Genomic DNA, 23,202 nt, shown 5'->3' on the forward strand with positions numbered 1-23,202 from the left:
TGGACTGAATTGCGTGCACCCCTTCAGATTCATATATTGAAGTCCTATCTCCCACTGTATCAGAATGTGACTGTATTTAGAGATTGGGTTTTTAAAGAGATAATTAAGGTAAAGTGAAATCATATGGGTTGTGTGACTGAGCGTTAAGAGATTAGGGCCCAGACAGAGGACAGAGAGAGAACGTGGTCATCTGCATCTGAGGAGGGAGACCTCCAGAGAAATACACGCTGCCGGCACTCAATTTTGGACTTCTGGAACTTTGAGAAAGAAATTTCTGTTGGTTAAGCCACCCGGTCTGTGGTCTGTTGCTGCGGTAGCCCTTCCAGAAGGACACATTTACTTCTTTCTTCATACTTTCCTGTCCAGCTGGCCTCCTGTAGCTCTGTGGGCAGCTGTCACTGAGCAGAGCTTCCTGATCAATCTCTTTAAAATTGCAACCCCACTTCCTCTTGCCTGATCCCTCATTCCCTTCTCTGCTTCATGGCCCATAGCACCCGTGACTATCTGGAAATCCAGGTATTTGCTGATTTGTATGTGTGTTGTCTCCCACACCCACGCTGGGATATGCACAGATGGGGATTTTTTGGGGCGGGGAGGAGTCTGTTTTGTTCACTGCTGCATCTGCAGTGCCTGGGTCACAGTAGGTGCTCGGTAAGTGTGTCTTGAATGAATGAGGTCATGCATACATTCAACCGACCAGCCGTATCTGAGCTCTGATAGCACCTCTGATATCCCAGGCACCGTGCCAGGAGCTGGGGTATACCAGGGGACCCGAGTGTCTGTCCCCATACTGGACTGACAGACACTAGAAGCTAGGGATCATGTCAGAGTCGCTCCTGCCCCCTCCACCCTCATCCCACACCCGGCCTGGAGGTGAGAGCTGGACTGATGCTTGATGAATGGCTGTGTGTCAGGAGAGAGGACCTGACATACTTAACACCCTGGACGGGAGGGCTCATGGCCTCACGGTGGGGCCATGATGTGGCTGGTAGTGTATTACTTATTTATAACAAAGTAGGGCAATCTGCAAAAGGTAGGGATAGAGGAAGTAACCTCCCTCTCCCTCATTTGATTCGGTTGTATCCTCCTGAGTATGAGAGAAAAGGACAGATGGCAGGATGCTTTTCAAAGCAGAGATTTGCCCAGAACCCCTAGAACTGCTGGGATCCACAGTGATCCACAACCCCTACCCTCCTAGCTTACCATCTCCAGCTTGGGGGACTTTGAATTGTTCTTTTCTTTTCTTTTATTTTAAAGATTATTTATTTACTTATTTATTTGACAGAGAGAGAAAGCAAGAGAAACAAGCAGCAGGATTGGGAGAGGGAGAAGCAGGCTTCCTGCTGTGCATGGAGCCTGATGTGGGGTTCGACAGGACCCTGGAATCATGACCTGACCGAAGGCACCTGTTTAAGCAACTGAGCCACCCAGGCACCCCTATTATTATTATTATTATTTTAAAGGTAAGATTTCATTCTTTTTTTTTTTTAATATTTTAATTATTTATTTGAGAGAGAGAGAGGGAGAACATGAGCTGGGAAGGGGCAAAGGCAGAGGAAGAAGCAGACCCCCACTGAGCAGGGAGCCTGACACGGGGCTGGATCCCAGGATCCTGAGATCATGACCTGAGCCGAAGGCAGGCGCTTAAAAGGCTGAGCCACCCAAGTGCCCCTGAGTTATTATTTTAGAACTACATGCTTTTATGTTTAATTTTACCTATGAGTATTTTTACTAAGGTAGACCAGGAGAGGCGAGCAAAGCACGAACTTGGGCATTTCCTGGGGTGCTGGTGATGTTCTGTATCTTTGAGAAGGGCTTGGGTTGTACAGCTGGGTTTCTTTGTCAGAACCCATTGAACAGTTTACTTTAAAATCTGTGAAAATTACTGTCTGTATTTTCACCTATAAACAAATATTGATATCCAGGGAACGAATCTTGGTGAAGTATTTAGGAGGACGTGAACTACTAACTGCAACTTTCATTGAAATGCATCAAAGCTCAAGATGGACCTACAGATGGAAACAGATTCACGATACTGTGAAAGCAGTAAAGTATTAACAGTAGAGCCTATGTGATCACTGTAGAATTCCTTAGACTTCCTCATACGTTTGAAAAATTTTATATTAAATTTTGGAGGGAAAAAGCATGAGCGAAACACAGATTATCTTTTTGGGGAGAGGGGGTTACATAGGTTTCTTGAACAAGGCAGTGGGCCTGGGGTACCATGTTCTGAATGGTTTCCCTGGTGCTCCTGGGATTCTTTCTCTTCTTCTTCTCTAAGTTTATTTGTTTACTATCTCTGGTAATCTCTATGCCCAGTATGAAGGTTGAACTCATGACCCTGAGATCCAGAGTCACACGTTCTACTCAGTGAACCAGCCAGGAGGCCTGCATTTCCTTCTCGATTAAAAAGTTGCAACCTTGATGCCACATTAATAGACACAGACACAGCTGTGGTTCCCCGTTTACCCCAGTCTGTCTCAATCCATAAAGTGGACTGCAGGTACTTTATTTTTTAAGAGAGAGAGAGAGCATGCGCAGACGGGGGAGGGGCAGAGGGAGACATTAGGAGAGAATCCTTAGCAGGCTCCCTGCGGAGCACAGAGCCCAACAGGACTCAATCTCACAACCCTGAGATCAAGACCGGAGCCGAAACCAGAAGTCAGATTCTTAACTGACTGAGCCCCCAGACATCCCGGGTTATAGGTATTTTAGCTAGCCCTATCATATTTCTAATATTTAAATTTTTTCTCTTTTGGGATTTGGGGACATATACCACTCATTTATTCACTCACTCATTTATTTATTTACACACTCATTCTTTCCTTCTTTTCTTCCTCCTGTTTTTTTTCATGAACTCCTTTAATCACTCGTTCACATAGAATGTTTCACTATTATAATTAATGAATATCAAATAAGTGAAATGTGCAGTGATGCTTTTCATTTTAATTATCACATGTTGAAATCTACATTACGTGATATCATTTTAAAAGGTTTTTAAAATAAGGTTTTTAAAAAAAAATTTTACTTTTAAGTAATGTCTACACATAATACGGGGCCCATACTCACAATTTCGAGATCAAGAGTTACGTGCTCTACCAACTGAGCCAACCAAGCGCCCCTAAAATATGATTTATTCATACTTCTTTATCAGTAGTGCATCTGGAGAAGCTTGCCAAATTTAGCAAATAAAAATGCAAAACACCCAGGTTGAGTCTGAATTTCAGATGAACAGGTAAATAAATTTTTTTAGTGGAAATATAGCCCATGCAATATTTGGGACATATTTACTCTAAAAAAAGTTGTTTCTCTGAAATTCAAATTTAACGGGGCTTCTTCTATTTTATGTGCTGCTCATATACTCACCTGATGTATATTACCTGGAAGACATTAGCACTGATGTTTAAAAATCTTTTTAATTTTGGAATACTTTATATTTACACAAAAGTTGCAAAGATAGTATAGAGAGTTCTAGTATAGCCTTTACTTAGTTCCCTGATGTTAATCTTTAACAGAATCATGTGCTTTCATCAGATTTTATTTGGATTTTACCAAGTTTGCCATGGAAGTCCTATTTCTGTTCTAGACCCAATCCAGCATACCACATTGCATTAAATATCTCTGATTTTCTTCTAACATTTCCTCTGTTGGGAGGTGAGGCTGGGTGTTTCTGTTTGCGTTTGCTTATAAAAGGGCAATTTCCTGAGATTTTGCAAATAGTCGACTAAGTGTTTGTAGGCTAGCAAAATGTTGGTGGGAGACCCACAGCAAAAAAGAACAAATTCTGAGGCACTGATTACTACAGAAAATTTTTGCATTTGTTACCATCTGGGCTGATAGGAGCATGTTGCATGCATACGTGTCTTTTTGCATCTGAGCTGAAATGATAGTAGCATTGTTTATTGAGCAATTACTATGTGCCAGGTAAGACCCCAAGGTGGAGAGAGCTCATCCATTTCTATCCACTTGCCTAACTCTCACCATAGGTTGGCACCAGTTTAAAAAAAAAAAAAAAAGGAAAAGAAAAAAGGTGCACCATCAGGCTTGTAGGGTTTATAGGCTGAATAATGTATGAATAAATCAAATGAATGATCATCTCACTTTTCTCCTGGCTTTGGGAAGCACACACTCTGAGTCATATTTAATTCCCGCACTCTGAGGCTGAATCCTTTAAAAGATCCTAATTAGATTCTTGGAAGAAATAATACCCATCAGACAAACAAATGACAGGAGTTTGCCTGTGGAGCTAAACTCCAGGCTGGGAAAATGTAATAAGAGAGCCTATCCCTCTGGAGACTAAACAGATAGGAGGAAGAAAGGTCATGCCGTTTCACAGCAGGCGTCATGCCCATAAATAGTGTCCTTCAAAGATCAGCGCCCTATTCTCTGTTAGTCTGAGGAGGAGGAAGGAATCCTTTCTTGTGATTCTAAGTACATACTTTATTTCTGACAACTGAAGCTCGAGAGAGTTCTGGATTGTTGACAAGGGTGTTCTACATACTAAAAGGCTGTATTATGGGCAATATGGGAACTCTCGGAGCTATTCTCTGTTCTGCAGTCTGGTGAAGCGACAGCAGGGCTTCCTGGGAAGGCAAAAGACATCTTTGCATTCTTGGCTATTTATCGTTCTCCTGTGTGAATACACATGGTTTGTCACAGTATCACAGGCTCTCACAAGGGACCTCAGAATCATCCAGAACCACCAGCTCAATTTGCAAATGAGGAAACTGGAGAGACCATGCAGGTTAAATTCAGCACGGTTTAGTATGTGTGGCTGGGCAGGCTGTGCACTGCACAACTTTGAGCGTGCTGTTCATGCAGGTTCCCTGTGACTAGCACCCACTGGGGTTGTGTTGTTGGCTCATCCTTTAAGCTTTTATTGTGAAGAAAAAAAATGATCTCTTGTTGCTTTGAATCAAAAATGTGTATAAATTTCAAGTACTTTTCAACAGATTATTTAAAGAAGATTAGCATAGCTTTACCAAGTATGACCCTCACCTTTTTGAAGCATCTCATATTTTTGTGTTCTTTCTGGAAGTCGGTAGTCCACTGCAGCTAAGAGTTCAGACTCCGGAATCAAGGAAGAAATGTGATTTGCTCATTAATTAGCTGTGACCTTAGGCAAATCGTTTCTGCTTCTCTATTAGTGGGTTCTTCATTTGTAATATGAACGGAATCTTATCACTGGGTTGGACGGCGTTACTTAGAATTTGCCCAAGCCCCACCCCCCACTTCTTTACATACTATGAATTTGTTCCAGGTAGGAGTGGACTTGGACTATGGCTCATGGTTGGTCACTAAGCCAATCAATTGGGCAGTCCCATTGCCTGCATTCCCAGACTCCTTTACTCCAAGGTGAAGCCACGTGATCGTGTTCTAGCCTGTGTTCTGCCTCTGTTTCTAGGATAGCTGGTTATGCTTGAGTCCTGGTCATTCTTTCACAGAGTTCAGAGTTCTTGAAGGCTCTGGGCGTCCAGCTGGGAAGAGGATCTGCCTAAGCTCTGAATCAGAAATCACAGACCCATTTTCTCCTTCCAGGGTGCCAGTGGTCCTGCTGTATGACTCTGGGCTAGCTAGCCACTTTTCCTTTTCGGATCTCAGTTTTCTTTTCTTTTTTTTTTTTTTTTTAAAGATTTTATTTATTTATTTGACAGAGAGAAATCACAAGTAGACGGAGAGGCAGGCAGAGAGAGAGAGAGGGAAGCAGGCTCCCCACCAAGCAGAGAGCCCGATGCAGGGCTCGATCCCAGGACCCTGAGATCATGACCCGAGCCGAAGGCAGCGGCCCAACCCACTGAGCCACCCAGGCGCCCCTCGGATCTCAGTTTTCTCATTTAAATTGGGAGAGGGGGTTGGATGGTGCCCAAGAGGTTATTAATTCATTCATTTCGATAGGCAAAGAGGACTCTTCAGACCTCTTCCCTAAGCATCCTCTGCCCATCACCCTTTCAGCTCCTGTCCAAGGGGAAGGTGCTAGCGGGCTCCTTCAGAGTCCAGGACATTCTCCGGGCCATGCCTCACTGGTGGGAGGGGTCACTGCATCACCACAGCTGAGGTTCTGCTCTGCCTCCTCTCCCACTTCCCGAGGCTGGGCAGGGCTCCCATCAAGTACCTGCCTGAACTCTTGCGCTTTCCCACTGGGAAACTGGTGGCCATTTGATTGCGCTCCGTATTAAGTTTGGTAAGACATCAAGATTTATATTCGTGGATTGGAGGTAGGGAGTTAGGGAGCCTGTTTTAGTACAGCGTTGAAACTCAGTGCTCTGATCTAACTTTTTAAGGGGCTTCTACATTGGTGATTAATAGGCTCAAGTTCAACTCTTAATAAGAAATGTCTTGATTCCAGTCTAGCCTCAGTTCCTTGTATAGGGCTCCCTAAGGAAATTTGAGAGCTGGGTGGAGTAGGAGAGGGGGGGGATACGGAGATTGACAGTGCTGAGTTTCAGGCATTCCCGGATCCCTGGTCTCAGTGCATCAAAAAGATGAGCAAAATCCCAACCCAGCCAATTCCTGCGCAACTTTTTTTTTTTTTAATATTTTATTTATTTATTTGACAGAGAGACATCACAAGCAGATGGAGTATGGAGAGGCAGGCAGAGAGAGAGGAGGAAGCGGGCTCCCTGCCAGCAGAGAGCCCGATGCAGGACTCGATCCCAGGACCCCGAGATCATGACCCGAGCCGAAGGCAGCGGTTTATCCCACTGAGCCACCCAGGGGCCCCTCCTGCTCAACTTTTAACAACTATTTCTGAGATACCCATTCTGTGCCATGTCACACCCAGCTCTGATGTTCTACAATTCTCCTATGGTGGTTGAGACTGACACCGAACCCCAAGTTCTCATCCTCCCAAAGGCTTGTGGTTTCCTGTCCTTAGACCTGAACACCAGTGGTGGCTTTAAGGGGACAGCACTGGGGAGTTTTAGTCTTCCCTATCCCTCAGTTTCCATCAGTGCATTCCTTAATATGGGCAACTGATATTGGCTTTTAAAAAAAGATTTATTTATTTAAAAGAGAGAGAGAGAGAATCGGTGCGGGGGGGGGGCGCATAGGGTAATGGAGAGGGACAAGCAGACTCCCCACCGAGCAGGGAACCCAAGATGTGATGTGGGGCCTGATGCCAGGACCCTGAGATCATGAAACTGAGCTGAAATTAGACACTTAATTGACTGAGCCAACCAGGCGCCCCGACATTGTCTTAATTTGATGTAGTAATTAAACATCTTCAAGTACTCCTTCCTTCCAGAGACCCAGGCCCTTCCTTGTATAAAAATTCTGGGGCTATTCTGCTGAGGAGCCCCTAAAGATTTATACTTTCTAAGATAGCAGGAAGATTTCTGTCTGGAGAGAATACTTTCTTGAAAAGCAAACATTAGAGTGCCAGAGTGAGCCCTGGCCTGGCTTCCAGCAGCTTTCAGGCATTAGCTCTGTAACCGGGGTTATTTATCTTGGGCTGCAGGAACTCTAGGACATTGCCAAACCTTGCACTTCTAAAGGCAGCTGTGGAAGACACTGACAGCAAATTTTTAAAAATTAAAAACAAACAAAAACAAGGGCACTCCAATGGGTAAATTAAGAGGAACTTGATTCAATAGCTGTTTCCAGCAGCTTTCTAAAGCAGGCGCTCAGGAAAGAGGTAAAAATGTGCAGTCCTCGCCCTCAAGGGGTGTGTGGCCTTGGGGTGAACCGGACACATAACAAGCAACTAAAATACGGCTAGCATTGGCCAGTGCCTGTCAGAGTTTAATATGCCCACAGATCACCCGAGTGCTTCTAAGCAGCTTTGGGACACAAGTTGAGATCTGTGTTTCCTACAAGCTCCAGATGCTGCTTCTGCTGTGGCTTCAGCATTTTAATTGGCAAGGGACCAGGCATTGAAAACATGGGCTCTAGAGCCTCACCTCCCATGGTTTAAATCCTGGCTCCTTCACTTACTAGCTGGGTGAGCATAGAGAAGCTTCTTCGCCTCTCTGAACTTCTGTTTTTTCTTCTATACAGTTAGGATAATCATTCCTACCTTATGGTGTTGTGTTTCAGCATCAAATGGTACAATTCCGCTTACGCACTCAGCCCAGAGTAAATGCTCAACAAACTGTAGCAGTCATTGGAATAGGCTATTAAGAGCTGTTTTAGAATTCTGAAGTTAGTGCTGTGGGTATTCAAAGAAGGCTTCATGGAGGTGGTGTCATTTGAGCTGAGTCAGGCAGAATGGGAAGAAGTATTGGGGGCCGACAGCAGGAGCAGATGTCTTGACAACTGGCGGCATGCTGGGTGAAAATGTTCTCGTGTCAAGACTTAGTATGTTGTGGGGTTGGCAGAGACTCAGCTCTTCCTGCTCCTTCTGCTTCTTACACCTGCTGTCATCCTGGAAGGGGGACATCTGGAAGGGGCATGTGTAGGCATCTGCATGGAGCTGCTCTATCCAATATGTTTGTCACTAGCCACACGTGGCTAGTCAACACTTGCGCTGCGCCTAGCACTGCCTGTTAAAATGAGACTATGAAAAAAAATAAAGAAAAAAAATTTAAAAATGAGAGTGTGCTGGATATACTGGGTTAAAGAAAACGTGTAAAATATATAAGGACAAAGGTTCATAAAATACAGTATATTGTTAAAGTTAATTTCAGGGTTTCTTTTCACCTTTTCAAAAGGTGGCTAGTAGAAAATTTGAAATTAAATCTGTGGCTTACATTATATCTCTATAGTCAGCCCCTGTTGGGAGCCACAAGTCAGGTTCCCTTGCCGAGGCTAGGACAGAGAAGTGGGGAGTTTCGACCTGGGGAGCACCTCGGAGAGCAGGCACGGACCGGAAGTGAGGGCGGGGCTAGAGGAAAGGAAGGAGACCAGTCCTGATCTCAGCAGACGCTCAGACGCCACAGGCTGTGTATCAGTTAGCGACTGCTCCATAATAAACCATCCCCCAGACGTAATCCCCATGAAACACTCATGCTTTGTGGCTGTGGGTCATCTGGGACGTTTGCTGATCTAGACGGGATTGGGTAGATTTTGACTGTGTCTCTTCAGGGGCCTCAAATCTAATTGGTCATAGCAATCAGTATACTTTAAAAGCTCCCAGGTAGGGCGCCTGGGTGGCTCAGTGGTTGAAGCCTCTGCCTTTGGCTGGGGTCATGGTGCCAGGGTCCTGGGATCGAGCCTCCTGTTGGGCTCTCTGCTCAGTGGGGAGCCTGCCTCCTCCTCCCTCTCTCTCTCTGCCTGCCTCTCTGCCTGCTTGTGATCTGTCTGTCAAATAAATAAAAATCTTTAAAAAAATAAAATAATAAATAAATAAATAAAAGCTCCCAGGTAATCCTAAAGCAGCCAGGATGGAGAACCGTTGATTCAGACCCTAAAGCAGTTGTTCTCAAATTTGAGCGGACGTCAGAACCCCCTAGAGAGCTTATCAGAATAGAAATTGCTGGGCCTCACTCCCCAGACTTTCCAATTCAGAGGTTTGGGTTTGGCCCTAAGAGTTGGCTTTTTTTTTTTTTTAACAAGTTCCTGGGTGATGATGCTGATGTCCTGGTCTGGGGGCCACGCTTTGGGAACTACGGAGCGGGAAGAAAACAGTTATGAGGTAATGGGGAGTGGAGAAGGATGGGGAAGACAGAATGGGGAAGTGGAACCTCCATCTAGGCTGGGAGGAAGAGGGGAGAGAGAGAGGGGAAGTGAGGTAAGAGATTAGATTTTAAAATCTTCACTCTTACTTGCTGGAGGAAGTAGCAAAGGACGGTGAGTTGTAGGAGTCTCCAGCACAGTTTTGGGGAACCTGAGTGAGTCGGGGGTGGTATTCAGTTCAGCATAACACAGCCTAGAGAGATTGCACGTCTCTTCGAGAAGCCCACTTTGTCATGTCACCAATTCAAAGTGGCATGGGAATGGTAGATAAGACTGAGGGAAGATTGGGGGTGAGGGTGGCCCGGAGGGCAGCCTCCCAGAGTCCTGAGTGTTGGAAAAAAGTCCCTCGGAGTCTACAACAATCCTCCCTTCCCCGGGGGGTGGGGAGCACAAAGGTTACTGTGGGTCGTTAGAAGTCGGGGCTTGGGAAGAAGCAAAAGCAATCACAGGGACCCGAGCAGGACCCATTCATTGCGTGGGGAATGGGTTCCAGCAGGAAATCCAGGAACCAATGTAGTCCAGACCTGCCACTCCTCAGGGAAAAGCAGCAAGAACAGAAGCCCACATGCAAAGCAGGGCCAGGACTGAGGTCAGGAGAGGGAGGTACTGAGGATGCAAAATTTCAGGGTCAGGTAAATACAGTGTGGGTGCTCACCCCAGTCCCAGTCCCCCCTCAAAGACAAGAGGGATGAAACCCCCCCTACACTGAGTTCCCACAGACTTCACAGTCTTCCCACTCTGCTGTGGGGATTCTGACATGGTCCCTGTCCTCATCCTGGAAAAGGCTCAGGGCTGGGAACCACCCCCCACCAACCCTTGAGCTGATGGAGAGTTCTATTGGTTCTGTTTCCTGGAAAAAGACTCTTTGGGATCAGAAGAGACTAGGTTATCATGAATGGTTAAAGTTTCCTGAACTAGAAAGTGAGCATCAGATCCAGATAGAAGAATGGAAGGAAACAAAGAAACTTCTCATTTTGCACAAGTGAATTATAGTGTCAAGTCGGCTACGGGGTATTTCTTCGTTGGCATAGGTGGCATCAACAGTTTTTAACAAATGAAGGTTTGTCTGAGATAAGAAAGGGTCTGCACCTCATAAGGCCTTGGTTGGGTGGGAGGCTCACAGGCGTTATAGAGATCCCTTTAAGATCGATGAGGACGGGGAACGGGTGGGTAGGGGTAGGCGCCTCTCTCTTTGAGAAACTGGCTGAACCTACAGAGTGAGGGCAGGTCTGGAATTGAGCAGACCAGTAATTACAATTGCATCGTTGCTCACTCTGCAGCCTTTACTTTGGAGAGGGAGGAGCCCCGATTGGCTGAGAGACTCTCTGGGTCATGCCAGATCCCGGGAAAAGCCTAGACTGCACAGCTGAACTTCACCCCCTACCAGGGGGCACATGTTTAGGTGTCTGAGACTCTGGTCAGTCACCTGATCCCCTTCTCAGGGTAGTCTGTGGTTATTGCGCTCAGGAAGGCAAAATGTGGTTCCCCCGGAGAGTGAAGTCAGCCCAGCCACAAAGAGGATCCACTGCTAACCTCGGTGCGACAGGCAGGGGATACATCCCCTTCCTAATGCCTGACATCACTTCTTAAATTCAGCTCTCCCATATGATCCTTCCTCTTCTCCAGATTTCCCTGTGCTGTGTGCATGCCCTCTGCAAGGCGGGAGGAGGTCAGGTTAGGGAAGACCTTGCCTGCCAGGGAGGGAGTTGATGTTTATCCTGCAGGCAGGGTGGGTGCCACAGAAGGCTTCCGAGCTGGGCGCTGGCATGCCTAGTGTTTCCCATACCCTCACTGGGACAATACCTGGCTTGTAGAAGTTTGTACTCAATACACTTGGTAGAATAAATGATCTATGCAGTGTTTTAGGAAGAACTGGGTGAGTTTCCACTCTTTTAGCCTCTTCCTCACCGCCCTAAAGCAATCTCTGGCCCACCCTTCCTCTGTAGGATGCTTTGCATTTATTTCTACTGATCAGGCATTTGATTTTTTCAGGAAGATTGGCAGCTCAGGCTTCGCAGGTCCTATCTCTGAACCCACAAATACCTAGAGCAATGGGTCATGTAATAGGGTTTGACGTTGGTCCTCACCCAAAGCGCTGTGGTTGGTCTTTGACTTTTTTTTTTCCGTGATAACCTTCGAAGTTGATCAGGTTTAATGGAATTAGAGCACTGTAAAAGGCATGAATATCCTAAGATAATAACGCCTTCATCTGTCCTACGTTCCGTCTCCAGGATTCTGTGGGGTTGGAAATGGAATGATCAGGCATTGTTCGGGCTAACAGAAAGAGCTCACTGTCAGACGTCATTGAAGTCCAGTTCTGCCACTTGGTAGTGGTCTTGGACGATTTGCTGAGTATCTCTTGGTCTCAGTTTTTTTCTTGAAAACTGCCTCTATGTCTGGCTCAGAGTTGTGAGGATGGTAAGGAAGACATGTATGCAAGTGTTGAGGGCCGTGCTTAGTCACACTGTGAGTGCTCAATAAGCAGAGTAGTTACCGAATATCATCCCGCAGCGAAAGCCCTAGTGATTGGGATTCTGTTCAGAGAACTGAGCTCTGAGTCAGGCTCCCTGCTCAATGAGAGTCTGCTTCTCCCTCTCCCTCTGTGCTTTCTCTCTCTCTCTCTCTCTCTCACAAGTGAATAAGTAAAAATTAAAAAAAAAATCAATGAATATACCCATTGGTTTCCCAGTTAATACAAATGAAGGTTATAAACAGGCCTTATTTCTGCCCCAAGTAAGACCCAAAAAGGTTTATAACATTCTGACGTTTTAAAGTGGTTTTCTGGGGAGGGCGCATTCATGGTTTAGTCAGTTAAGCATCTGTCTTTGGTTCAGGTCATGATCCCAGGATCCTGAGATCAAGTCCTGCATCAGGTTCCTTGGCAAGCCAGGAGCCCGATGCGGGGCTGGCGGGGCAGATCCCAGGACCCTGGGATCATGACCTGAGCTGAAGGCAGACACTTAACCGACTGAGCTACCCAGGCGCCCTATCATTGATCTTTCATAGAAACGTGTATCTAAAAATAATAAGAAGAAAAATTTGAAAAAACTAAAAAAAAAAAAAAAAAGTATATCTAGAAAGTGAGGAAACACAATCTCAAAGGGAATTTGAGAGGAGAGCCTTTCGACATAGAACAACAATAACGACAACAAAAAACCTTGTGGCAAGAGATTTCATTTTATTTTCTTCTTAAAAATCACTTTGTTGATATGTAATTTACATACTGTAAAACTCACCCATTTTGAATGTACAATTCAAGGATTCCCAGCAATGCACAATAGGATGAAACCGTTCTAGTACATTTTCATCACCCCCTGCCAAAACTCTCGTGCCTATCTGTATCCATTCCACATTCCCACCCCCAGACCCAGGCAACCGCTGTTCTCCTTTTTGTCTCCGTAGATTTTGCCCTTTCTGGACATCTCCTGTGAACGGAGCCACATCACATGCGGTTTGCTTATCTTGGCTTATTTCACTTGGTCCAGTGTTTTCGAGGTTACCCACATTGTGGCACGTACCAATCATTCCTTTCTCTTTATTCTGTAAAGTATTCCGTTGTAGGGCTCTACTTCATTTTTAAAATTTTTTTATTATTTTTTTTTAAAGATTTTATTTATTTATTTGACAGACAGAGATCACAAGTAGGCAGAGAGGCAGGCAGAGAGAGAGGGGAGGAAGCAGGCTCCCTGTGGAGCAAAGAGCCCGATGCCGGGCTCGATCCCAGAACCCTGGGATCATGATCTGAGCCGAAGGCAGAGGCTTTAACTCACTGAGCCACCCAGGCACCCCTCTACTTCATTTTTTTTAAATGCATTTACCCATTGTTTCCACTTTGGGACAATTACGAAAAATGTTGCTGTGAAGAGTCGCGTACAAGTTTCCATGGAGAACAAAGGCTCTTCAGATAACATTGAATTTTTCACTACAGAGAAACAGGCTCTTTCGTAGAAGAGTGCATAGGCCTTCATGAACCTTCCTTTGAATAATGGGTAACGTCTTCAAACTCATATGCTACCCCAGAGAAGGCAGAATTGTTATGGGGGCTGTCAGAAGGTCTTGGTGCTTCTACAGGAGATTTCCCCATGTGTCTCAACAAGGTGGGATCAGACCCAGGTGGGGTCCGTTAGTTTCTCCCTGGATTGAAAGACATATGGATGTCTGGAGAAATCAGTTTTCTCAGTGGGGTTGTGCCAAGAAAATGCAAAGGTGGCATGCACAAGTGCCCCTTGTCCTCTATGTGGAAGGAGACTGTTGGCAAAATCCATTCATTCATTCAACAATACTGCTGAATGCCTTCTGTTTGCAAGACGCTGCTCTAGATATTAAGGATGCAGGTGGGGGAGAAGCAAACCAAAAAACTACAAAAAACCCTGAACTCATAGAGCTCACTTCTCGTTGGGGAGAGAGACCATTAAAAAGAGGGAAAATATAAGCTACATCACATGGTGATATGTTTTATGGAGAAAATTTAGCAGGGAAGGCGGACAGGGAGTTCCTGGGAGAGAGGAGAGGTTGCTATTTTGAAGAGGAAGTTTGGTGAAATCAGACTGAAAAGGTGACATCTGAGCAAAACCTAAAGAGGTTGTATTATCTAAAGCTATCTAATGAATTGCCACAGACTTGGCAGCTTAAAATAACTCATATTTATTATCTCACAGTTTCTATGGCTCAGGAGTCTGGGCACGACCTAGCTGGAGCCTCTGTTTCAAAGTCTCTCTCAAGTCTTTAATCAAGGGGTCACCTGGGTGGGGGTCTCCCCCAAAGATTTAACCAGAGAAGGATCCACCTCTGGGCCCACATGATTGTCAGCATGTTAGCTGTTGGACTGGGGTCTCAGTTTCTAGCAGGGTGCTCTCATCTTCTTGCCATGTGGGTCTCTCCAACGTGGGAACTTGGGTCATGCAGAAGGGGTCAGCTACCAAGGCAAAAATTACTGCCTTACGTAACCTAATCACAGAAGTGACATCTTGCCACCTGTGATAAGTTCTGCCCATACTCACTGGGAGGAGTTGAGGTGAAGGGGTCCATACCAGGAGGCAGAGTAATTATGGGCCATCTTGTATGCAGCCTGTCATTCAGGTGAACGAGTGAGCCATGGGGGAGCATAGTAGTCAACAGAAACAAGTGCAGAAGCCCTGGAGTCTGGAGGGTTCAAGAAACAGTGAGGGGGCTGGGGTGGAGTGAAACGTGCAAAGGGTAGGAGAGCAGAGATCGGGGCAGCAGACAAGGTAATGGGGACCAGGTTATGTTGGACCTTTTTGACTTTGCCCTTAAGTGAGATGAGTCGCTGGAGGGTTTCCAGCAGAGGAATGACATGAGCCGGCATTTGTCGTAGATCCGTGATCCTCTAACCGTGGTCCGCCGCTCACCCTTGAAGCTTGTTAGTCGTGCACAGTCTCAGGACCCACGCCAGACCTGGTGAATCAGAGACTGCATTTAACAAGATCCGCAGGCAGTTGGAATGCACAGGAAGGTTGGAACCTCAGTTCTCACCCTGCAGCCAGCATCAGAATTACCCGAAGCATTGGTTGAAACACAGCTTGTGGTCCCCCCTCCCTACCCTCCAGCAGTTTCTGGTTCAGTAGGTACAGGGTGAGGACTGAGATTCCGCATCTCCAGAGAGGTCCCAGAGACGCGGATGCCTGCAGAGAACGGCCGGCTTACACTGTGCCTGGTGCCAGGTACAAGGATGAGGAAGACAAAATCCTTCTCTTGAAGTTGTGCAAAACATCAGACCCTGCTCCTGGCCTCTGGGGGAAGATGACACATCAGACCCAAAGCTCTTGCCTTGTCACAAGTCCTGGGAAAGTAGATTTTGTGTGCTGCCCCTGAAAACCACATCATCACCGTGCCCGATGCCTACCCTGGTTCTCTGTTCTATTTGTGTAGCTAAATCCCATCTCTGTTTCCTAGCTGTGGCAGAGAGAGGGAATAGGTGGTCACCAGTGCTCTGCTAATAGGTCTTCAGATGCGTGCAGCCCATTATTAAATCGCCCTCAGATTGTCCTTCTTGAAGACTAAATAATTAGCTACCCTTCTATGAATCACGGGGCGCAGAGAGTTTGGTTGACTGTAGCTACCAGCCGCAGACAGGGGCATTTGTGGTGGAAATTCTTGAACCAGTGTGGGGGCTTCAGAAGCTAGACCAGGGGACTCCTTCATTGCAGCAAGATCCTTAGGAGTGATGCCAGCCGATGGCAGGCGAGATGACACGTTCTGGTGCAATGCTGAGATCAGCGGGAGGTGAGGTGTCCTTGGTGAGCCAAACATCTTCAGGGTTTATGGGCACCACCAGGTGCACGCCTGCCCCAGTGCCGTCTTCCACCCAGACTCATTCCCACCAACGGATAGGCCCTGGGGGTGAGGGTCCTCCTAAGAAGGAAGTGAGCGAACATTACAAAGATGACGTCCTAGCCTGCCGAGGTCAAGGTCAGATGTTGGACCACCTGCATCAGCCATTTCCTGGGAAGCGTATTAGGAGAAGCAGACCTCCAGATCCCAGCCCTTGATTTATTTACTGCATCAGACTCTCTGGAGGAGGAGTCTGAGAATGGGGATTTTAACAAAAATTTTAACAAAATTCCCCATTTATCCCCCCACTTCTGTGCACACTCAAGTTTGAGAATGCCTGTGCCAGTGTGTGATATGGCGCTCTCTCTTCCCAGTATTGGCCACCAACAAAAAAGAGAAACTGATCAGGGTACATAAAGCACCTAGTACAGGTATTAGTAATTAAAGCAACTTCATGGGCTATGATTCTGTTTTGAAAATAAAAAATAGTCCTAACTAGCCTTCCTTGAGGAACTCCTCCGTGGCAGGCACGGTGCCAAGGGTTAACGGAGATATCCGGTGGACTCCTCACCTCCATGAAACAGTGGCTGCTGGTATCCCATTCCATGAAGAGGGCACTGAGGCACAGAGAGATAGATCTGAGGTCAACGCTGCTAAGTGGAAGTCAGCATGATTTAGACTCAGGCCTGGCTGATCCCACAGGCCAGGATTTTAACCTCTACTTTGTCTCTTCCTCCTCCCTCACACAACATTTCCTTAAAACTATAAAATAGAATAAGAGATGCCATGGCCTCAGATTCAATGTAGTGGGAGAAAGAAACAGAGAACCACTAACTGTGAACATACACGGGTGTTTCACATGCATTTTTCTCATTTGCTTGACTTCACACCTGCCCTCAGAGGGAACTACTATACCCATTCTGCTGGTGAGGAAAACTGAGGCTCCCAGGGGCGAAGCGGCCTGCATGAGGCCACACAGCTACTTGGGTAGGCCAGGCTGGACTGGAATCCAGATCTCTTGCTATCATCAAACCACATTGCCCTTGGTGAAGACCAAGAAGGGACTCCAGGTCCTATGGGGGGTTACTTGGTCATGTCCGCCTCAGGGATCATACTTAACAGTTGGTGGCTGTTCTGCCTTTTACCCGACCAGCTATTTAATTAGCCCAGAGCCTTCTCACTTCCCCAGAGTTCGGAAACACTGCCCAGGGTTATGGGCACAGCTAAAACAGGATCAGAATGGCATGTTCAGGAGGCTGTGTAATTAAAACTGACTTAGGAGACAAGTGCCGTCAGCCTGTTTGGCAGGAATAGAAAGTCACCTAACCAGAATGTGTGTTGCCCATATGCTTGCCAGAGTCTGCTTTTTGCTGTTCTGGTGCTTTTGAATTATAATAGATATCCTGAGGTCTGTGGTTTGCCCTGCCTCCTAACTACCTTCTTAAGGATCCTAAAGAGAAAACCATTATTATGTGTCTGCCCTCTGGGGTTGGAGGGGAGAAGGTGAGGGGCCAGGTTCCTTTTAGAAGCTGTGGTCTGGGGCTCCTGGGTAGCTCAGTCATTAGATGTCGGCTTTCAGCTAGGGTCATGATTCCAGGGTCCAGGGATCAAGCCCCGCATGGGGCTCCCTGCTCAGAGAGAAGCCTGCTTCTCCCTCTCCCACTCCCTCTGCTTGTATTACCTCTCTCGCAGTCTCTCTACCAACTAAATAAAATATTAAAAAAAAAAAGAAAGAAAGAAAGAAAATGTGGACCGAAGGGAGCCCAGAAATGCACCCAGGAGATGACAGAAACCTTATCACCGGATTAACTGGAAGCACCATTCTGTTTTGGGAGGGTCTGAGGTCTGGAACCAACTCATCTGCTCATTGGGCATCATCGCCCCCGACCCAGGTTCCATAGCCACGCCCCAGTGGGCGTGTCTTTCTGAGAGACTCCCAGGCTCTTCTTTCTCAGAGTAGTCCGCCTGGGATGGTGGCTCGTAGTCTCAGCTCAGCGGGGTCTCGGTGCACTCAAGAAGGGTGCTGGCTTCTCTAGACACAGTGCTTGGTTCAGAGGTATAGGAACTTAACCCAAGCAGGACCAATTCGAGTTTTTCCCTTAAGATTTCTTTAAAAGTCTCTTTTGCTTTTGGAGCATAAATGAATACACCAGAAGCTCAAGTCCACTACTGGCCATGTTTCTGCTGCGGAGGAGCAGACCTCCTCCAGGAGAAAAAAAATCCAGTGTTCAGAGAAAAGCCGTGAAGAGGTGAGATACGGAGAGAGTGAGGCCTCTTAACTTCTTCTGCGTCTCTAAATCCAGCCCTGACTATAGGACTGGCCCTTGGACTTCCCAGTTCATGAGTCCTTAGATTGTTTTGCTCAAGCTGGTTGGGATGGAGTTGCTCCCAGGAACTCTACACAATACGTATCTGAGATTCGACATATCTAGATATAAAACCCCAACTCTTCCCCCAGCAAACCTGCCTTCCTCCAGCCTCCTCTGCCTTCCGCAACCTACCTCATCACTGCTCATTCAGTTTCAGGCACTGATTCACTGCGGTGACCAAAGCTCAGGCCCAAATCGCCTCATACCTGGATTGCTGCCTCCAGGCTTGTCTACTCCGTGTCCACAGACAGAAACAGACACACCCCTGCCAAAATACTTCCAGGCCAGACCCTTCCTGCTCTTCTATGGAGTAACTTACCAGTCCGCAGGGCATCTGGCTTCTCCTACCTGTTGAGCCTCACCTGGCACCATCTTCCCCTCCTTCCAGCCAGAGAATTACTTGCCAGTTCCCACTCTCACCCCTGAGCTAATGCACATGTTACTTGCACGGGTTCCTAATCCTTTCTGTGCCATGGACCGCCTCCCGTCCCAGTCTACTGAAGCCTATAGACCCCATCTCAGAATAATGTCTTTAAACAATAGAGTGGAATACATAGGATTATCATGAAATGACAATTCTATTGATATACCCTTATCAAAATATTAAAATCAATTTAAATATGGTAATGTATGTGCCTCCTCATTAATGCATGAAATAGATGTAGTAGCTGTGATTTTTCAGGCAGTAAAGAGTGTAAATAAAATTTCAAGTTATTCGCCACAACTGTAATGTGATATGAATGTACCTGATTTCTATTGACTTCTATTTCTCTTCTACTCTATTTCTCTTTCTACTGGGGACAAACCCAGGTAAATGTTAATGCTATTGTGGTTTGTTGCCTGCATCCATAATGAAAGGCGATACTGAATTTCACGTAGAGGTTAGTGACAATAGAGATGTAACTCTTTTTCCTTCCTAAGTTTAGGAGCCCCACAGAATTCTGAAGTAGGATCTTCTCCTGAGATCTGGGTTGGTGCCAGCTGCTTTGTCCAAACAGGCACAGCTTTGCTCTGAGCCCACATTACATTTCAAAGCAAAGCAGGACTACAGTTCCCTGGGAATAGCAGGGAGAGGCTCCCAGAGCTGGGGACCCTGAAAGCCAGTCCTGGAGGGACATCTGACAAATGATGTAGCACTGACGTCCTGTTCATTCTTCCTTTGGAGGCAGGATGGCACAGCTCTGAGGAGCTGGGCTTTCAGAATTAAGCACATCTGCATTTTTGTCCTGTCCCTGTCATTCTTCACTTGTTTACCTAGGGTGACTCACTTTCTCTTGCAGAACTTCAGCCTTCTCATCAGGAAAATGGGACAATGATAGTGCTCACCTCGTAGGGCTCTGGCGAGGATTACAAAGGAACACATGCGAAGTGCTCAGCTTTCAACCATGATAATGACTCAAGAGTTGGCAGCATCCACCCATTAATGCATTCAACAAGCATTTATTAAGCACCTATTGTATATCAGGTGCTTTACATATGGAGAAGTGATTGATTACTCCAGAAGTAGTTTCCGTTATGCCCATTTAAAATAACCTTCATGGGAGGAGGGGTGCTTGGTTTTCTGACAGTTTTAAGTCTTTAGGGATTAAGGTATCAAATTAATCCTAAGGATTTCCTTCCCTTTCCCCAATACCCAGTACTATGAGGCAGTGTGGTGCGGTGGCTAGGGGACAGATTGGGTGTAGACTGTCTAGTTTGAATCCCAGCCCCTCAATGCCATTTACCCCCTGGGCAAGTTACTTAACAGCTTTATGCCTCCTCTTTTCTCATCTAGAGACTGGGATATAATAGTGCCCACCTCATGGTCATCAGGGAATTGAGAATTCAATTTGTGTAAAAGGCCTAAAGCAGAGCCTGGCCCACCGTCTCCAAAAGGTTAGCTCTTCTTCCTGGAAACACCTGGCAACCTCTTGCACTTCTCTCAAATTCTCCCCAAAAGCTCCCATCCCGGTAATCACCCCTCCTCTGTGAAGCCCTCTCCCCACCAAGCACCCTTTCCATCAATGCTGAAGAAACACTACGGGTAAACACAATTCAGTTGTTAGGAGGGCACACTGTGTGGCTTCAAACATGGTGATATCCGCCATGCTTCTGTGGTGTTTGGCGGGGGGCGGTGGTCCTACCTCACTGTACCTCAGTCTCATCTGTGAACTGGGGAGAACTGTAACACCTCCCTCAAATAGTTAGGAGGAGTCCACAGCCTACAAGAGAAACATTTATTGAGTGCCCACTCTGATCAGGCGCTGTGCTAGACACATAGTGAGCAAGGCAGAGGACGATAAAATGAAATCATGCTTGTGAAGTGCTTGTGATCACGGTGTCTCCCAGATGATAAGTGCTCGGCATGTGCTGCAGGCCACTTGCTACGAATCAAACACGACGGACAAACTAAAAAGTGTGTACTGGTTAGATTTTCACGCAACATACACACACAGACGCACATTACGCCTTTTGTTACTTCCACGTTCCTTATTTATCCCCACAAAACGGCCCTGGGGAAAAGGCAGGACAGAGATTTTATGCCATTTTTAGTGATGAAGAAGACAGGCGGAGGCGCTGGGGAGTTAAAAGATTGATAAACAGGTGACCGGCAACAGGAGACGGCGGGGCATTTTAAAAAAGAGAACCAGCGGAGGGCAATGTTCCACTTCAAATCCCTCAGTAGCGGAGTGGGCCCCAGTTCTGACGCCGCTGAGGGTGGGAGAACCGGTTTGGGGGAGGACTCCAGACACAGGGCGCCCCAGCCACTCGGGCGGGCGGGACAGGGGGGACACGCCCGGGGGCGCGCGTTCGCTGAGCTTTGAGCGGGCAGAGGAGCGCACGTCGCGGGCTCGACGCTGGGTGGCGCTGCCGGGCCGCCCCGCTCCAGACCTGTTGAGCCCAGGGCGCATCTAGGGCAGGTTTAGGGTAAAAGGGGCGCTCCGCTGTCTCCGCGCGCCCCTGCGGCCCTGGCCACGGCATGTTCCTCCGGGCACCCTAGGCCCCACCTGCACTTAAGGCTCCCATTCATTTGGCCTCCGCGTTCCTCGCCGCAACAGTTCTAGGCGCGTCGGGTGGGGCGGGAATAAAGTTTTCCCAACCCGGACTGGGAGAGGGCTGGATGGGGAGGACCCTCCCCGCTCCAGATTCCACAGCGGGCAGGACTGTATCCCCTCGGCATCAAGGCCGTCCCGGGGGCTCTGCTCTGGGTAGGTGCCAGCCCCGGTGCCGACCGGATGGGCTGACCCGCGCACCGCCCCCTCCCACCCGCTTCCCCATCCCCTCCCCCGCCTCCGGCGCGCACCGGCCCCGCGTCTCCAGCCCCGCCTGCGCCGGGGTCGCTGCAGTCCCCGCGGCTGCCCCGGGCTCCTTCCCCAGGCGCCCCGGCCTCTTTCCAGCCAGGGCAGCGCCTCGGGGGGAGCGCCGGACTGCGAGAGTGGCCGAGGCGGGGGCTCTGGGCGCCCCCAGCTCTCCCAACCTGGGAGGCGGCCCCGACTCCGGGAGCCGGAACGCAGGGAAAGGCAAGGACGGGGCGGCCGGCAGAGGGGCGGGCGCCGCTCATCAGCCACGCCAGTCACGTCTGGGGCCACCCGGCTGCCTTTTTCTTCCTTTCCCCCTTTGCTCTCTCCCCCCTCCCCTGTTGGCGAGGGCAAAGTGGCCGTGGCGGCGCCATGCCCGGGCCGGAGTGAGTGCGCGAGGGCGAAAATGGCGTACATCCAGGTAGGGCTGAGGCTGGGGGGCAAGGTCCGCGGTGCGGGTGGGGGGTGCCGCGCCCCCTCCGGCCGTGAGCGCGCGGAAGGGAGGACGCGCGGCGGGGCTCCCACAAACTTGCCTTGAGAAAAAGGGTGCCCGAGGGCACGCAACCTGTGCAGTGGCGGGGGTGCGACCCAGGATAGGGGGCTGGGGACCCCCACACCCCGGGACGAAGGGCCCCTGTGGACTCTGCACGCGCGCCCTCACCTCCTGGGGAGGAAGTGGGGGTGGGGCGGACTTTTCTGCCCCCCTCCGCTCCCCTTGCACCCCACCCCGGGGGAGGGGCCGCGGGGAGGGCGGCCCGGGACGCGCCAGCCGCCCGGCCCGCCAGCTGCCGTTGCCGTGGTGACGGCTCTGGCTAATTGGCCGGCGGAGCGAGCCTGAGGCAGCTGTTCCGGCCTGGAGGGACAAGGACGTCGTCTCTCCCGGGCACTGGGTGCTGAGGGGTGGGGGATATACTGTAGAAGCGCTGTGGGGGGGGGGGGCGGGAGCAGCCGGTCGTTTTCGGCCATTGCATTGGGGTCTGGTAGTTGTGGACCCCCATCACCTTGAGGAAACTCTCGCAAGAATTCTTGGACCGAAATCATTTCCAGGCATCCTTTTTGGGGGGGAGGCTGCTTGACAAGAGACCTTTCCCTTCAATACAAGGCGGGGAAGTGGCGACAGGTCAGCGCCAAGGTCATGCAGTCAGACCTGCAGGCAGACCCGTTGAGCTGCTTGCTTTCGCGGGGGTTGGCTCCTCTCTGCCCTGCGAAGCCTACAGGTTCCCACACTGAGGGTGCCTCTGGGCTCACTTCTCTTATCCTCGGCTACAGCTGGGAGGGCTGCTGATTTCCCGGTTCCCCACTGGCTCACATCTTGTCCTCAGACTTTACAACCTGGCAGGAACTCCGTGCTCTGTCCCCCATCTTGGTCTTTCCATCCCTCTGGTTGGCTTAGATTCGCTCCTTTGGCTTCTGTGGAATCTTTAGGTCCTCTTTTCAAGTTCAGTGAAGGTCATATTTATTGTACATTTACTGCATGCTGAATGTTGGGGGGGGGGGGGGGGGCTATTCAGTAGTCACTCAATAAATAGGTGAGTGACCACCTACTGTATATGAGCGCTGGGGGTACAGTTGTGAAAACAGCACAGCCTGCCTCTCAGAATGCATAGTCCAGTGCGAAATACACATTATTAGAACAGGCTTCTGTGGTTTTT

General features: G+C 48.4%; 1 protein-coding gene across 1 annotated transcript in view; it reads left to right on the plus strand.

The window, feature by feature from the left end:
* Positions 1-21,521: 21,521 nt before the first annotated feature.
* The window catches only part of SYT17 (synaptotagmin 17), an 85,806-nt gene continuing 84,125 nt past the window's right edge, over positions 21,522-23,202 (plus strand). Inside the window, exon 1 of the mRNA XM_004750308.3 lies at positions 21,522-21,971. Within this exon, the coding sequence (XP_004750365.1) occupies positions 21,957-21,971 (15 nt within the window). The 5' untranslated portion in view covers positions 21,522-21,956. The remainder of the gene's footprint in view (positions 21,972-23,202) is intronic.

This window comes from Mustela putorius, unplaced genomic scaffold, assembly GCF_011764305.1.
Source record: "Mustela putorius furo isolate JIRA1106 unplaced genomic scaffold, ASM1176430v1.1 tig00004007_pilon_pilon_pilon, whole genome shotgun sequence".
Taxonomy (NCBI): domain Eukaryota; kingdom Metazoa; phylum Chordata; class Mammalia; order Carnivora; family Mustelidae; genus Mustela; species Mustela putorius.